This window comes from Sinohyriopsis cumingii, chromosome 8 (genome assembly GCF_028554795.1).
Source record: "Sinohyriopsis cumingii isolate HCF-2022 chromosome 8, ASM2855479v2, whole genome shotgun sequence".
NCBI classification, from domain to species: domain Eukaryota; kingdom Metazoa; phylum Mollusca; class Bivalvia; order Unionida; family Unionidae; genus Sinohyriopsis; species Sinohyriopsis cumingii.
The window spans coordinates 122,499,438-122,517,140 of NC_142968.1; the positions used below are offsets into that span (position 1 = coordinate 122,499,438).

General features: G+C 35.4%; 2 protein-coding genes across 2 annotated transcripts in view; one reads left to right on the top strand and one right to left on the bottom strand.

The window, feature by feature from the left end:
• LOC149794548 (vitamin D(3) 25-hydroxylase-like) overlaps positions 1-17,703 on the bottom strand; it is a 98,963-nt gene that overhangs the window by 31,377 nt on the left and 49,883 nt on the right. The gene's annotated exons all lie outside the window — the stretch shown is intronic.
• On the top strand, positions 363-4,316 carry LOC149794549 (uncharacterized). Its single transcript, XM_089966593.1, has 2 exons — positions 363-1,338; positions 1,698-4,316. The coding sequence occupies exon 2, from the start codon at positions 2,757-2,759 to the stop codon at positions 3,117-3,119; it is 363 nt and encodes a 120-aa protein (XP_089822719.1). The 5' UTR covers positions 363-1,338; positions 1,698-2,756; the 3' UTR covers positions 3,120-4,316.

Below are 17,703 nucleotides of genomic sequence, written 5' to 3' on the forward strand. Positions count from 1 at the left end.
GAAGACCTGATAGAAGAGCTCTTCAGAGAAGAAGTGAACAGGGAGAAAGAAGAATGGACAGAGAAGTACAGACTTCAGAAACAGCAGAGAGAGCAGCAACAGCAGCAACAACAGCAGCATCAGCAACCTGATCCTGACAGAGGCTTTGTCGATTGTCGTATCGACACCAAAGAGTTCTTCTTCTCTTTCCGAAGAAGCAGACCTATCGTCAGAAAGTCTATCGTCAGAGGACGTCGCATTCTTAGAAACTAAAATATTGCCATTGCAAACAAAAAAACAACAGCCCTTTTCAGGACTACCCAATACTCTAGAAAAGAAATAGTAATCCATTTGCCAATGTGTGTATGTAGAGTAGTGTGAATATAAACACTGACTCTTATTTATAGTGTGAGTGCATGTGTTTGTGTATATGATTGTGTGTTTGTAAGTGCTCACGTACGTTTGTGTGGATAGTAGATTATGATCATGTTTTTTTTTTTGCTGTTTGACGTGTGGGGAGAGTAGATTTGGGATTTGATTTGACTGCTTTGCGTATGTGGATAGTATGTTATTTGTTTAATAAAATTTTTTAGAATAGTAATGGGTAGTATAAAAAAGTGAGTGAGTGTTTCGTTTAGGTCCGCGCGTTGTTTGGTCATGATCTAGGTAAGATCAATTTTGTTTTAGGGGATGTTTTCCATCAGGTCCGCGCTGTTAGTATAAATTGAAACTCGCTCGGCAGTCTAGCTACCCTTGTTGATTGATCAAGAGAATGAACACCAGACTAGCAAAACTGCTTGAACTTCATGTACACCTGGAATATGCCAGGCGTATAGTGAATGAGCTGGCTGCAGAGGCCATAGTAGAAGAGGCAAGGATAAAGAAAGAAGAGGAGGAGAGAAGACAGAGGGAAGAGGAGGAAAAGAAAATAGGAGATAGGATGACTTACAAGATACCAGAGACAGAGGATTGGGGTGCTGAAGCCAATCATCCCGCCTCTGCACTCGCAAGAAAAAAAGTAAAAGGAGACTGGGGAAGAAGATATGTGTGTGGTGCCAGGCCTGGAAGGTGCCATCATTGTTACGAAATGCCCGATATGGCTCATTTAGTCTTCCATACTTTTCATATAATCAGGTTGTCTTGTTTCACGCGCCGTAATATTTCTGTAAATGTAATTTTTCGTCGTATCGCGTGACGCTTTTATTGCTCACGCGGCACGTGCGAAATAATATATTATTGCGCACTACTATATATATCGAGTAGAGATATTGAAGGGCACAGCCAATATAGAGGGAAGCTCTAAACATATTCAGCTGTCGGGCAGGTGCCATTGTAATTTCGTTAAAGCCAAACAGTTGGGTGAGTCGAATGTTTTTTAGTCAACTGTTTTTATTATTTACAATAATTATTCAGTTTCGTAAAAGCACGTTCATTGTTGTATTATGTGGTCACATCGTTTATTATATTTGCAATTCAGTTTATTAAGATATAACCTAGGCAATGCGGTAGCGAGTTAATTTCATCTAGTCACTATCACGACTAATTTCGAAAACAAATTATGTATGTATTAATGTCATAGCATTACGTATATTTATTTTTATTGCATAGCATTCCTATGTCATACTTCGTACCTATCGTATATTCTTGAAGTAGTTGCAACAAAACCCATTCCAATTAAATTAGACTATTGGAAAGGTGTGTTTATTTTCCATATTCAGCTCGCCGGTTATGAGCAGCCGGATGGGCTTGTGAATACCATGACGTCTGGTGTACCATTACTAGTATAACCCACCAATTCAGTGCCAGCGTACGGGTACAAGTGCGGAGGGGAAAGTGACCGTGCCAGAGAGAAGGCCGTGTCAACATGTATTTTCCAATCAAGTAGTGTTTTGCCTACAAGTAAAGCACAATAACAAGTAGTGTATTGACTACAAGTAAAGCACAATAACAAGTAGTGTATTGACTACAAGTAAAGCACGATAACAAGTAGTGTATTGACATAGGTTTGCAACAAGCATTTGTTTATATGAAAGTTTGCTGGAGATATTTGTATACATGAAGTTTATATGGAGTTGCTAGAAATTTTGGCTACATGAATGTGACGTAGTAGTCAAAGTATATTTCATATGTGTTTTATATTCATTTTATATGCTTCTCTGTGTTATTTTCATATCATTAGTACCAGTGTTTAATATATTGCCATTTGTCATCCACGAACGTGTTTGTTTCTTTAAAACCCTGCCCGGTCTCAAAGGGTCAGCTCGAGTACGTTACAATCATTAACCAGGTGTCACTGGAATTCAAAAACAAACAGCCCTTTTCAGGGCTACCCAAACCTTTAGAAAAGAAATAGTAATCCATTTGCCAATGTGTGTATGTAGAGTAGTGTGAATATAAACACTGACTCTTTTTTCCTAGTGTGAGTGTATGAGTTTATGTATATGATTGTGTGTTTATAAGGGCTCACGTACGTTTGTGTGGATAGTAGATTATTGGGTTTTGTAAGAGCTTAAGTTGGTTAGTGTGGATAGATTTGGGGGTTTGTTTATTGCTGCTTCACTTATGTCGATAGTAGATAATATGAAATGAGAAAAGTAGGGGATGTTTTCCTTCACGTCCGCACGTTTTAAGTGATGATCTAGGTAATATAACGTTTGGGCTTTAGGGGGATGTTTTCCATCACGTCCGCGCTTTTCGTATAAGAATCCACAGTATTCGTCGTTCAAACCATTCTACAGAGAATAAAAAAGAAGATGGCTTCAAACTAACTTGATAAAATGAAAACGTTGCAAGACGTCCTGGACAATTTGGGTATGATGGAGCAAATGTTAGTTAGGCTAAACGAGGATCACTATTCTTATAGTCCCCATCGAGTGAAGATGGAGATCAACAATTTCAGAAAAGTAAAGGACATGATCAGTGCTCTGATGAAAGAAATAAAGGAGGAGAAGGAGGATGAAGAGGAAAGGATAAGGATGAGAGAATGGAACGAAAAAATTAAAAAAGAAGAAAATGAGAAAAGGAAGAAAGAGGAGGAGGAGAAGCAGAAAGAAGAGAAAAAGAAGAAAAAGGAGGAAGAAAAGAAGAGAAAAAGTGTAGGACAGAAAATAAGAAGCTGGTGGAGAAATAGAAGAAATTAGAAGAAAAAAACCAAAGGCCCTTTTCAGGGCCACTCACATCTCTCGAAAAGAGGTAGATTTTCAATTGCCTACCCCTTTTTTTATTTTTTTTTATTTTTGTTTTTATTTTTTTTTATAAAAAAAAAGAGACCCATCAGGTCGGGACCCTATTAAAATAGGGTCCCGACCCTGTTCCATTTTCCCTTGTCGCTCAACAGTCCCAAAATATATTCCCCATGTTAAATTCCCCTTGTCGCTCAACAGTCCCACGATTTATTCCCCATGTTAAATTCCCATTGTCGCCAGGGTACAAACTTTTTTCTCTAATGTTAAATTTTCCATTGTCGCCAGGGTACAACCCCCCTATTTTAACATTAAAGTCCCACTGTCGCTAGGGTATCCCCATTCACTACTATCGTCAGTCCCTAATGAAAACGGATTTGCTATCCCGTTTTTACGTTGAGCAACTTTGGGATATTTTCCGCAATGGCAGCAGAACATTGATTCATTTGCTGAGTCGTGTTCTAGCCATGAATACTCATTAATCCAGGAATTTTAATAAAATGGCTTTATCCAATTTTAAAAAAATACAATCAGTTTATATGCTAAGTATTTTGAGTCTTGCGTTAATTGGATGAGATTCATTAACTAGCATCCTCACTATCTCCTGCAAAATCAATATAAGAATTATCAGTCTCGTTGTGTTCTTAGGAGATCAGTTTCGGTTCTGGTGAGATGCTGAAGATACTGAGACTGTATTAAATTTATCTTGTCTCGTTCTATTTTTATAATGGCATTTTCAATTCTACTCAGATACTGAAGATAATGGGGCTCATTTTCCACAAAACCTCAACCTCAATAAATATATATATGAAGAAATTGGATCTCCTTGACTGCAGTCTCAATAAATATATATGAAGAAATTCCATCTCCTTGTCTGCAACCTCAGTAAATATCTATTAAGAAATTAGCTCTCCTTGTCTGCAGCCTCAAAAAATGTGAGAAGAAATCGGATCTCCTTGTCTACAACCGAGTTTGACATTAACTTATGCTGACATGTATCCATTCTGCAATGAATTAGCTCCATTATAAAATAGTTTATCCATTTTACTACTTAGTTCCCAAAATTAAAGTACCTAAAACGTTTATCTGTAAATTTCGAGGAAGCTGAATGCCTTTTCAGAATCTACAGAAAAGTTAAAACCCGGGATATTTTGCTTTCTTAGTACAAACAAAATGTCATGTATAATTTTAATATATTCTTCAATTAAATAAATCAATTTTGATCTTTATGTATTCACTTTTTATTCTGTTTGCAATACAACATGAGCATGCTAAAAGAAACTGGCATTTACCCTTGGAATAGTCCTTACTCTCAAGGACTACCCAAGAAATTAAAACTTTTAGGTCGAAACGGGGACTACCCAGGAAATTCACTTTTTATGTCCACACTGGGACTGCCCAAGATAAACAAACTTTCAGCACGAAACTTGGATTACCCAAGAAGTTCAAACTTTTAGGTTGAAACTGAGACTACCCAAGGAATTCAAAAACTTATTAAGTCAAAACTGGGACTACTCAAGAAATTTAAACTTTAAAGGTCGAAACTGGGACTACCCCGAAAATTTACATTTTTTGGTCTAAAAGGGGACGCATACGTGTTTTAAAAAAATAAAATTCTATTTTCAAAGAAAATTTGTTTACAAAACTGCCAAAATGGTAAATAAAAGGTAAAATATTGTCTCTGAAGTAGTCAACGTTTAAAATGTATTATACAAAAAATAAAATTTTGAATAAGACTCTTTTTTATAGCACATGGGTAGCAAAACATCGGTGTCAGCAGTCAGAACAAAGTGAAACAAGCCTGATTTTTTTATCACCTAACATATTTAATGACATGTTCTACCCAAATTACGAAGATGACATGCTATAGTTTATTTATAAATACTGAACTTTAACGAACACAATATTTCTTCATTGCCTTTTTTTTAGTGTATGCGTGTCTGCAAACTACATATCATTTATAAGTCCAAACTGCTACAATGTACTTAATGCAGAACGAGTCCAAACTGTTACAATGTACTTAATAATGTAGCACGAGTCCAAGCTGATACAATGTACTTAATAATGCAGCACGAGTTCAAACTGCTACATGTACTTAATAATGCAGTACGAGTCCAAACTGTTACAATGTACTTAATAATGCAGTACATGCAAACTGTTACAATGTACTTAATAATGCAGTACATACAAACTGCTACATGTACTTAATAATGCAGCACGAGTCCAAACTGTTGCAATGTACTTAATAATGCAGCACGAGTCCAAACTGTTACAATAACTTAATAATGCAGTACATACAAACTGCTACATGTACTTACTAATGCAGCACGAGTCCAAACTGTTACAATGTACTTAATAATGCAGCACGAGTCCAAACTGTTACAATGTACTTAATAATGCAGTACATACAAACTGCTACATGTACTTACTAATGCAGCACGAGTCCAAACTGTTACAATGTACTTAATAATGTAGCACGAGTCCAAACTGCTACATGTACGTAATAATGCAGTACGAGTCCAAACTGATACATGTACTTAATATATACAAACTGCTGACTTAGTACAGAAAATCAGAGAGCTAATCTGACAAAGAACTTGGTAACATTACTTATTTTATGTGATTTACTGAGGTTAAAACACACGAAGCAAGGGTTTCTATGTAAAAGACAACCACTGTTTTAGATATGTCATTTACGAGGCTTTCCGTTTACCTGATGACATATTTTCAGTATCAGCGATATAATGTACTAATGAACTTAAATCAGTTCTATAAGTATTTGGTCTTGTTTCAAATCAATTTTAGATTTGCTTGAATGATTTCTTTTAAACAAACAGTTCGGAAGTAAAATATACTGAAAAAAAGCATCATTTATAGTCATCATTTACGAGACAATGTTAAATTTTCCATCCAAAATTGCCGTCTTCTTTAGGTTTCATTCGGTTCATTCACATCCATACAGATTACCTCGATGTAAACAAGTTAAACAGCCGCCATTTTGTACCAAGCTACGCGTGTAAAAAAGTGGAATTTGGACGAATATTAATGTTTTATTCTTTCATGCAATGTTTGCACTGCAGAATAATACAACGATTTAAGTACGTGCATTAAATCCCAAACTAGCTTGTCATAGCGTGTAGATGAATATATATTTAACTGTGTTGTAAAAAAATTGTGTTCATATGCATGTCCAGTAAATGACACATTTGTCCCGTAAGTGATTGTTATAAACATTATCTAAATTCTTTAGGTGATTGGGAACACAATTTATAATTATATTCAATCCAAAACAAAACGTTTAAAATGTGTTTTATAAACATAATTACATGCAAATAGATAAACGAAAATAAAATGTATAATTAAACAATATATCACACTCAAGGATAAAACGAGTTTGGAGTGAAAGTAAGTATCAGTGATTGAAGTATATCTGCTTATATATAACACAGAAACGTTCTTTGTACAGAGTCATGACTGTCCTTTCAAAACCACACTCCTTATATATAACACAGAAACGTTCTTTGTACAGAGTCATGACTGTCCTTTCAAAACCATACTCTTTATATATAACACAGAAACGTTCTTTGTACAGAGTCATGACTGTCCTTTCAAAACCACACTCTTTATATATAACACAGAAACGTTCTTTGTACAGAGTCATGACTGTCCTTTCAAAACCACACTCTTTATATATAACACAGAAACGTTCTTTGTACAGAGTCATGACTGTCCTTTCAAAACCACACTCTTTATATATAACAAAAACGTTCTTTGCACAGAGTCATGACTGTCCTTTCAAAACCACACTCCTTATATATAACACAAAAACGTTCTTTGTACAGAGTAATGACTGTCCTTTCAAAACCACACTCCTTATATATAACACAAAAACGTTCTGGGGCCCCGAGTGACCGAGTGGTCTAAAGCGCTCTTCGTTACGGATCACTGCCATCTCACCTCTGTCTGCGGCAGTTCGAGTCTAAGATTCAGCTAATGTGGGTATGTGAGAAAGCTTGCCAGTAGCTTCTCGAGGGTCGGTGGTTCTTTCCGGGGTTTTCCCGGGTTCTTCCTCCACCATTAATACTGGCCGCCATGTATAGCCTATCGTGTGCTGAAAAATGGCGTTAAGCCCCACGACAACAACAACAACAAAAACGTTCTTTGTACAGAGTAATGACTGTCCTTTCAAAACCACACTCTTTATATATAACAAAAACGTTCTTTGTACAGAGTCATGACTGTCCTTTCAAAACCACACTCCTTATATATAGCACACTAACGTTCTTTGTACAGGGTAATGACTGTCCTTTCAAAACCACACTCCTTATATATAACACAAAAACGTTCTTTGTACAGAGTAATGACTGTCCTTATATATAACACAGAAACGGTCTTTGTACAGAGTAATGATTTTCCTTTCAAAACCACACTCCTTATATATAGCACACTAACGTTCTTTGTACAGAGTAATGACTGTCTTTTCAAAAACCACACTCCTTATATATAACACAAAAACGTTCTTTGTACAGAGTCATGACTGTCATTTCAAAACCACACTCTTTATATATAACACAAAAACGTTCTTTGTACAGAGTAATGACTGTCCTTTCAAAACCACACTCTTTATATATAACAAAAACGTTCTTTGTACAGAGTCATGACTGTCCTTTCAAAACCACACTCCTTATATATAGCACACTAACGTTCTTTGTACAGAGTAATGACTGTCCTTATATATAACACAAAAACGTTCTTTGTACAGAGTAATGAATGCCCTTTCAAAACCACACTCCTTTGAAAATGTGAAAATAAACAATGATTAATTCTTCATGGCATTACTTAGAATCAGGCCATGGTAAAGGAGCAGGCATTGGAATTGGCGGAACAACAAAAAGAAGCGCAGACAATGCCGTCTAACAGGGAATCGTAGTTATTCAAGATGCACACGATTTCTTTGCATGGGCGAAAGGTTCAGAACGGCATATACAGTACTATAGTACAAGTCACATGGGTCATGTATGCCCATTTACTCATTTCAAATTAAAAATAAATTGTTCTTTTAAAATTTAACACTAATTTTATTTAACCAAAGTCTATTTAATCCTGATTATTGGATATTCTGCACCTTAACTGTCTATCGCTATAGACTTTTACATTGGTGGTCATGTACTAAACTTAAGACAAATGAAAAGCGCGTCGAGTGGAATCGTTACAATAGAGGGTAGTACGAATTTGTTTATCAATATGCGTAGCTTTCATTGTGACATTAGAGCGCGCGACATTCAATCTGGATTGTACTGGACGACACCGTTAGGTTCATTTCGTGCAAAAATATATATGTACTTTAATATTGACTTTGCCGTAAGAACCTCTCGGGGCGTCTAAATAATGACCTTATAAAGGAATATAAATGTATACGAATCCAAATCAAATAAATGCTTGCCACTTAAAAGTATCTAGAATCAAATTCTAAAAACTGACACATACTACTGAAATAGTCGGTGTTGAATGCCTACACGACCCATGTGACTTGTACTTTAACTTGTTCAACAGGAAGAGTTTGACTAAAGTAGAAACATTGTTGAAATGCGAAACAGAGAACTAAAACCTGTTCTTGATACCATGAGATTACATAGTGTAGTTGAGATATCTGACCAGTGTAGTAGAGATATTACATAATGTACTTGAGATATCTGACCAGTGTAGTGGAGATATTACATAGTGTAGTTGAGATATCTGACCAGTGTAGTGGAGATATTACATAGTGTAATTGAGATATCTGACCAGTGTAGTGGAGATATTACATAGTGTAGTTGAGATATCTGACCAGTGTAGTGGAGATATCACATAGTGTAGTTGAGATATCTGACCAGTGTAGTGGAGATATTACATAGTGTAGTTGAGATATCTGACCAGTGTAGTGGAGATATTACATAGTGTACTTGAGATATCTGACCAGTGTAGTGGAGATATTACATAGTGTGCTTGAGATATTTGACCAGTGTAGTGGAGATATTACATAGTGTACTTGAGATATCTGACCAGTGTAGTGGATATATTATATGCAATGCTGTCAGGCATTTCTGCGCACCAAAGGTTTCCCTCTCCAATACTGAAATAAAACGTATACCGAATTCGACCGATTGACGAAAATAAAATAAAGCAATGCTTACCATTTGAAAAGAGGCAATTATCACCGGAATATTCTGTTCAAAATAATATTAATTTTGGACACGGGTGATACCACCCCCGTATTTTCCTGACTCGCGATATGTCGGCCTATTCTGCGCACAGCTTTGAAAAGATGAAATGTTTATCCATCGGGCTATAGAAATGAAACATATTACTTTGGTCTGTTTCTGTCAGCAGTTCAGTTGAGTAATTAGGTCAGGTTTATAGTTAGTTTTACGAAATTAAGCGTAAAAATGACAATAAATGGCAAAAGATATTAAGCAAACTAAACCGATCTTGTAAAAAAGTTAGTAAAGTTCAACATCTTATCAGAAATAAGCTATTACGTCTAAGAAAAACAACAATGAATGGGATGCAATGTGTTTACAACGTCTTGTTGATGGGGATAAATTACTACAGAATTTAGAAACAGACTATATGCCGGGAAATTTCTTGAGAATTTATATTCTAGCGGCAAGTTGACTCGTTGTATAGAAGATGATTATGTACATGTTGGACATCTTGCAAAATTGGGAACTTGGATTACAATGCAGTATCGTTTTAAGGTATACATTTCCATCTTTTATATAATGTATTTATTTGTATGATTCTAAAAGATGCATAGTAAATCGGATTTTATGTCTTACTGGTTCAAGAAGGCCATGGAGTGGGTCTTCACGTTGCCATTTAGAAATCACATTTTCATGTGCATTTCGAGTCTAAATGTGGGATATCTTTGTACACTTTATGAATATCACTTTTCTTAATTAAAATACGATCGTTCTTTCTTGATACAAAATGGATTTTTTAACCAAAATAACACGTGATCCAATGTTTACAGAAATGACGTATCGTTGCGCAGAATTACCCGACGCGCAAAATTGGCCGACATGGTGTTAGTATAATTGAGATATCTGACCAGCAAATTACGACAAGAAAAACGACTTGTGCCTGTACAAATTGCAATATAGTAAGCGATTTTAATGAACATACAAACTGCACATGGGAAAAAGCTTGATGAAAAAGCCAACAGAAAAAAAACAACAGATAAGTGAATGAAACTCAAGAACAAGAGACACAAGACGCTTGGATAACAGATCTGAAAACAAAAAAAAAAACACAATCAGAACTCAAATACAATGATTACATAGTGGCATTGTATGAAAAGAAAAGCTATATCGGGAAAATTGTTGACTTCGATCAGCGAAGTTGAAGTAACATGTATGGAAAAGTGCAGGAAACTCGAGGGAGCGGTTTAAATGGCCTAGAGTCGAATACAAAATGTGGAGGAACAGAAATGAGAAGGTCATTTCAGAGTCAAAAGCAAATGGAAAAATCATGCAGAGTGTTCACTGTAGCAGAAGAGATTACACTGTTAATGAAAAACTATAACGGGTAATCATTTGGTCATTGACAGGCCAAATGAAAATTCGTTTTTTGTAGTAAACAGTGCATCTGAAAGATTAGTTTTATGTTGACTTTACTGAAAATAGTTCCAGTTAAAACCACACACTGCATTATGAAATATTCCCGAGGTCATTAAGAAGTCAACATTAGTCGTTAGACACAAAATATGTGCATTATGAACAAGGGAAATAGTTCTTGTTAGTTTTCGTTTGTTAAATGAGTTCATTCCGATCGTGTAAACAGTGAGTATCCTGTTAATAGGTTGTATTCTGCATTATGATTCATTATGTGTTACAATATTACCTGCTTTATTTGGAAGAATAAGTAAATCATTTAAGAGACAATGTGAAGACATTTACAGGACGTATAAAACATTCATCGTGAGGGTACAATAGGCTTGATGGAGGGCTTGAATGTCAAGTTATTTTTACAGTTTAAATAACGTTGTTCTATTGATGCGAAAATGATGTTTTGTCTGTAAGATGCTGGTTTGTTTATAATTTCGAGAACGAGTCACACGTTTAAATGATAAAAATTTAACTTTACTGGGTTTTTTTTCTTTTCTTATTTGTCTCAAATTGATAATCCCTATCTCGTGATCAAATAAAGACAATTCCAAGAAAAGAAATGCAATGTAAAGGAGCATAAATGAAAATAAAGCACATTTCTACGGTTAAAAACAATCTTCTTTTGCAAAATAATAACTAAGGGAAGACTCAAAAATGATTGCAAAATAAAAATAAGGGGATGACTCGAAAATGATTGCAAAATAATAACACTGGAATGACTCGAAATTATTGCAAAATAATAACAAGGGGATGACTCGAAATTATTGCAAAACAATAACATGGGGATGACTCGAAATGATTTCACAATAATAACAAGGGGATGACTCGAAAATGATTGCAAAATAATAACTAGGTTATGACTGAAAAATGATTGCAAAATAATAACATGGGGAAGACTCGAAAATGATTGCAAAATAATAACATGGGGATGACTCAAAAGCACTGATGTAATCAATCCAGAAATAAAACAGAAAAAATTAAACCTGTACTTTCAATACTTGGAAACCTACTTCTATACTTATTACAGTTTTCAAAACATCTAAAATAAGAATCTATACTGAAATTAAAAATTCATTTTTGTATGACCCCTATGTTGCAGTTTACTGAGAATGTGTTTATAAATGGATTGAATGTTTCCGCGGTTTTAACAGACTGGTATCAAGTGAAACTTTCTTCATCGCAAAACGCCAATTTATCCACCCCAACTTTTTTACCTGTCAAAACCATTTACCTGTGAAGGAAAAATTATTCCATTGCCATTTCATCTCTGGAAGAAAAACTAGTAAAGAGCATTCCACTATATATTAAAATACAGGGATCTCAAAAAGTACCTCTTACACCGGCCAATATTTCCCTGTTCAAATGGCCTTAGAGCACATCCCCGTCTCCAGAACTACCAATTGCCTGACGCAATATTTCTTGCATAAGAAATGAGAAATTAGAAAATTCATTTTTATACCCAAAGGGTTAAAACTAAGGGTGCATTTGCAACGGTATCTGATTACCTTTTCAACGCTATATTATGTTGCAATTTTCACACTGTTATCGTTACAACGGTATTTATAGTTCGTTTCATCAATATTCACATACGATACTCAGGTACAAATGCCACAGTAATTTCCATCGTTGCAACGGTAATTTTACCGCCGTTACGGCAATCTTTATTGTTGCAAAGCACAAATAACATATACCGTTGCAACAACAAAAGTACCGTCGACCCGGCATTTCCGTTGTAATGGCTCAAGCCCAACCCATGTGCAGCCACTGTTTATTTAGAACGACAATAGATTACACCTGTTGTACGATTTATTGCACTCAGTGCATCGCGAATCCTAAACATTTCATGCACATATTATTCAGTACCAAACAGTCGTACTTTTCATCATTATGATTTATTCAACATTATATTGGAGCATTTAAACATTGCGAAAGAATACTTAATAACAATATTTTCGTCACTAAATGCTTGCGACCCTAGTACATAACTTTTATCTGTGAGTCTAAATTAAAATTACGCTAATAAATTATAAACTAAATATAATCTATTTTATACCCGTCTTTACCATAAAAATATATTTAAAAATGGCGGATTCTGTGTCCTCGCTAAATGAGCGAAAACGTATGTTTGCGCAAATTTGTGATATACAGCACTACTTATCCGTGTGAGAAGTGCCATTAGGAACTCTTGTAAGTACAGCCTATTGTCAAGATCTACTTGATTACAATATTGGTGACTTTTTTCTTAGCCTTTACTGAGTGGTAATATGTAATGATTCACATCTACTTGAGCAATTTGAGTGCGAGTTGAGTAAATTTCAGTGTCGAGCTTTAGTGTGGGACTCGAGAACAAGACAAAAAGAGGAAACAACTTCTTCTGAGACACTGTGAAACTTTTTCATTATGACTTTCTTCTCACTTACGTACGATAACCACTTTGGTTCCTATTTTTATGTATGTCATGTATATGTGAGGTCTCGACACAATACTTTCGTAGAACACTTGGAAGTACGTTACAAAACAATTTCGAATCGATACTGTGTGTGGTCTAATAAAAACCGTAATTACGTATTGTTCAAATATTCAACATTTCATTCCTACAGAGCAGTATGCTTACTTTTTTACCACTGAATACTGTCAACTCATTATGTTACATGAAAGCGATTCACAACGATGGTCGCCCTGGTTAGCTAAAATGATATATTAAGCTGAATAGAATACTCCATTCTGATTGATCAGGCGAAAATGTACTGCTTTTAATATGCACGTACTAAATATATGTGTAAACGCTGCATTTCTTATCTATGAATAATGTATTAACCTCTTGTCTTCAAATTTTAAAAATTCTCTGGGAATGTGTGGGTGGGTAGCTATTTTCTCTGGCCTGGCTAGGATAATGCCGTCAGTAGGTTCAGAGTACTCGAGTCCTAGCTAAGTCTGCCACTTAAGTTCTAAATTTGGTATAAGTTGCAGCCTTATCAATCTGGCACTTTGAGAGACGTCACATCGATATAACAAGCAAGGAAAACAATATAGAATATAAAAGATAACAGAGTTCTTTATTATGAACAAAATTACAAAAATGCTATATCACCTTGGAAACTCATTTCATGATCATGTGTCAGTTACATGAATGTTGTAAACTCTTCTCATTTCTAATCTGCATTATTTCTTCCCGTGGGCCTCGATAGTCGGTACAGCGTCAGACTCGTAATCCAAGGGTCACGGGTTCGATAATTATTCAGTCCAGTTCAGGTCGGCAGCCTCGGTGTAACCTTGGAAAAGATGATCAGCTCCCATTTAATCGGCATGTTTTAGCCAATAACATGTTCCGAGCCCTTAAAACTAGCAAAATAAAAACCTTTCTTTCAATCAAATGTGACGTTATCAAAATCGTTACAATAGTTTTATCACGAAAATTGCCGCAATGCTAACTTAATTTAAGGACAAACAAAATACCGTGTACACACTTCTTGAAGCTTTATATAAGCCATTCAGAACTGGCTTAAAACCGATGACCACACTAGCAAAACAGAAACCTCGGTAAAATATAAGTTAAACGATGAAATATGATTTTCCCGCAACGTACGAAGCACATAGTGTCATGGTAAAGTCTGGTCCTTCTATCTTTGAACCTGCGGTTAAATTGTTCAGAATCTTAGAAAGGATCCAAAAGTTGGTCCAGTACATTTTTTTCTGTCAGTACTAAAAACCCGAGCCCTTGAAGAAAAATGCACTAACCTGCTACACACTTAGAAGGCAAGTTTGATTAGAAAAAAGTCTTAGTATAATTTATTATATACCTATCATTTCTTTTTACTCAAGAAAGAGCTATATGTTCACCATCATTTCCCAGAGGTAGGAAAATAATTACGATGATTTCTTATTTCAATTCACCATACTCTCAAACGAGGCTGGAATTACACATTATTCATTCATGAAACGGATTGATAATCATATAACAAACCAATCAACCATCATAGTAAATTAAACTTAATTCCTAGATCAAGTCTTATTGTCAACATCACAAAATGCGGATCATTACAAGATGTGTCGTCCGTCCTGTCGTGTTTTGGATTTTCTGGTGCTGACAATAAGACGTGATCTAGGAATTAGGATCGAATTGCTGTGATAATCATGTGTAATATCATACTGGTTGACACTGACTGACATTGAAATTGATTCACTGTGAGGAAGTAGCTCCATACGATGCTATGACTGGCTCATAAAAAAGAAGCTGTGTCCTTCAGTCTGCTATCATTCTAGTGCTCACAAATTAATAACAACACCATACTGAAGATTTTGCGAATCTTTCCTTTTAGCTGTAGGATGATCATACTGAGACAATTTCCAGAAAGGCAATAGTTTTTGTTCCTAAAGGAAGACACGTGTCCATGACGTCCCAAAATGTCCTCATTTCAAGGTTTGTGAAACTATATGTAACTTTTTGTATAACACGAAACATTTAGCATTTCAGGCGAACACAAAGAGTTACAAGCAACGGAACTGTCTACTGGTGTTTACTATTAGAGTCGCATAAATTGGGGTGGTAGAAGTCGAACCAGTGTTTAGTGTCGGCTAAAATGTCGCTAAACTTAATCCATGCATGTTAGAAAGTATGAGTAATTGGGTATCGCCAGTTGTGCAATGGAAGCTTACAAGAAATAGTCACATTTATAGTTGATTGTTATAATATTGTGATCGAAACAAAACTGTCAAAAATAAGTGTTGTATTTTTTTAAAGCTTTTTGATTTTATCTTTCACACATGAAAGTGTTGTTTTTGCGGTTGTTGTCAGTTGTGTACGTGTGACAAGTGGTGTTGTTGCCGTTAATTAATACTTGACTTTAGAAAACAAATTTTGTTTCTCGATCACTAAGATTCTTTGTTTCGTGTCTCTTACCAACGAAGAGTCCGAACCCACTTGTACCTCTACGCTCTTAGCAGTGATGTGCTCAAGGTTGTTACACTTGTGAAATCAGTCTGTATTCGCTGTGTACATTGCTAAATGCAATTGTATTGCATAGTATTGATAGTTTTCCCACGTCTAGCAATGCACTTAAGTTGCATTGATATCACTTATACATCAGCTTTCGTTGACGTCACTATTACAAACGCTCGTAAGAGTTCATTAAGAACGCATAGGCGCAAGCGGGTCTCGCTCGTCATGAACAAGAGAGACGAAACGAAGACATCTGGTCAAGAAACGAAACTTGGTTTCTAAGCTACAATAAATAACACCAATCACATGGTCCCGCTCAAGTGAAACCGCTGAGAAACTACTCAACAAACATTGCGACACCATCTGGTGTAGAGGCTTTTCCCAATATATATATTCTGCCTTACCACGCAACCCATCCCCAATGCGAGAAGCAAGAGGCTTTGGAAAAGTGGATATGTAAATCCGTAAAAATCTCTAAGGCTGCAGATAATATGGTCAACAGTTCTACCAGAATTTCAATCAGCGTAAGTCCTAGGTACCGAACAGAAGTGACCGTGCAAACATCGAGCAATAACAATTACAGAAGCTTACTGTCTGTGTATCGATCTTTAATTTGTAATATTTTGATTGATTTGTGCGTTTACATTTGAAAAATATATAAATATGTACATAGAAGTTATAAATGGTACGGTACCAAAACTTTTCGGGGGGTGGGGGACTAACCCCGGCTCTGATTTGTTTTTAAAAAAATACTTAAAGCAGTTGTTGAGACTAGCTACTGACAAACATTTATTGGCGAATAACACGGTTTTGTGACAGAGTATGATGAGACGGACTTGGTAATAAACTTTTGTTCTGATATTTACCGAAAACAAAATTCCCATATAACAATCTCTTGCAGATTCCCCCAACAGAGTTCCACTTCATCGAAATACCTAATCTGCAGTTAAAATTCTTAATTCAATAACGATACGACATACAGGAATAGAAGATAAGTAACTGACTAGTCTAAATCAATGGAGGGATCTGCCTTTTTTCATCAAAATTCTGTACGAATAGAATTGTTCAAACTTTTGAAGATGGAGTTGTTGTTTGTCTTGGTCTTTTGTGCGATGACACAATACCAAAAGTCACGTGATCTTCACCATAACCTCATCATCTATGACACCAAACATACATTTGGACTGAATTATATCGGCTGATATACAACCGACATTCATTGCTCTCTGTCTATTTTCCAACTATTGTCTACTGGTTAATGTGTTTCTTACAATATAGACGTTTATTAGTCTTTTGTAAATCATCTATACTGATGTTAAATATTTTCAGGTTTCGTTCTAATATTAACTTTTGTACATACCTTATATTTCCTAATTACACCCCAAAAAAGAGATTTTGCCAAAAAAAAACAATATATATATATATATATATATATATATATATATATATATATATATATATATATATATATATATATATATATATATATATATATGGTTCATTTTGGTTTGGTTCGGTGTTTCCCGTCACAGCAATATAAGTACATCTACCCTATCATTCCAGTTAGAGGGACTGCAAGTGTGAAATTTTTTTGTCGTCGGTGTTTTCTGTTTTTTTTCTCTACACAAGTTATTGTCTGCTTAAAATTTAATTCCGTGTCAAGATTTCAGGTAAACACTCATGAAAACAACAACAACAACAAATGATTTGTTGTTTAACGGCTTAGCAACTGTGAAGTGTCGGATTTTCAATTACAGAAAATTTTAAATTTGAATGCGCTGAGCAATTAAAGTCTTGTTGCATTTAAGCCAGAAAGTCTTTGTGAAAGGTCACTTCGACATTTCTTCGTTCATCTCCCCCCATGTCAGTGCAAACTTCAAAGGAACAGCATTCCGGCCTAGTGAAATTGACCAAGGTATCTTAACACGGTCCTTAGAAAGTAAACATTTGAGCTACC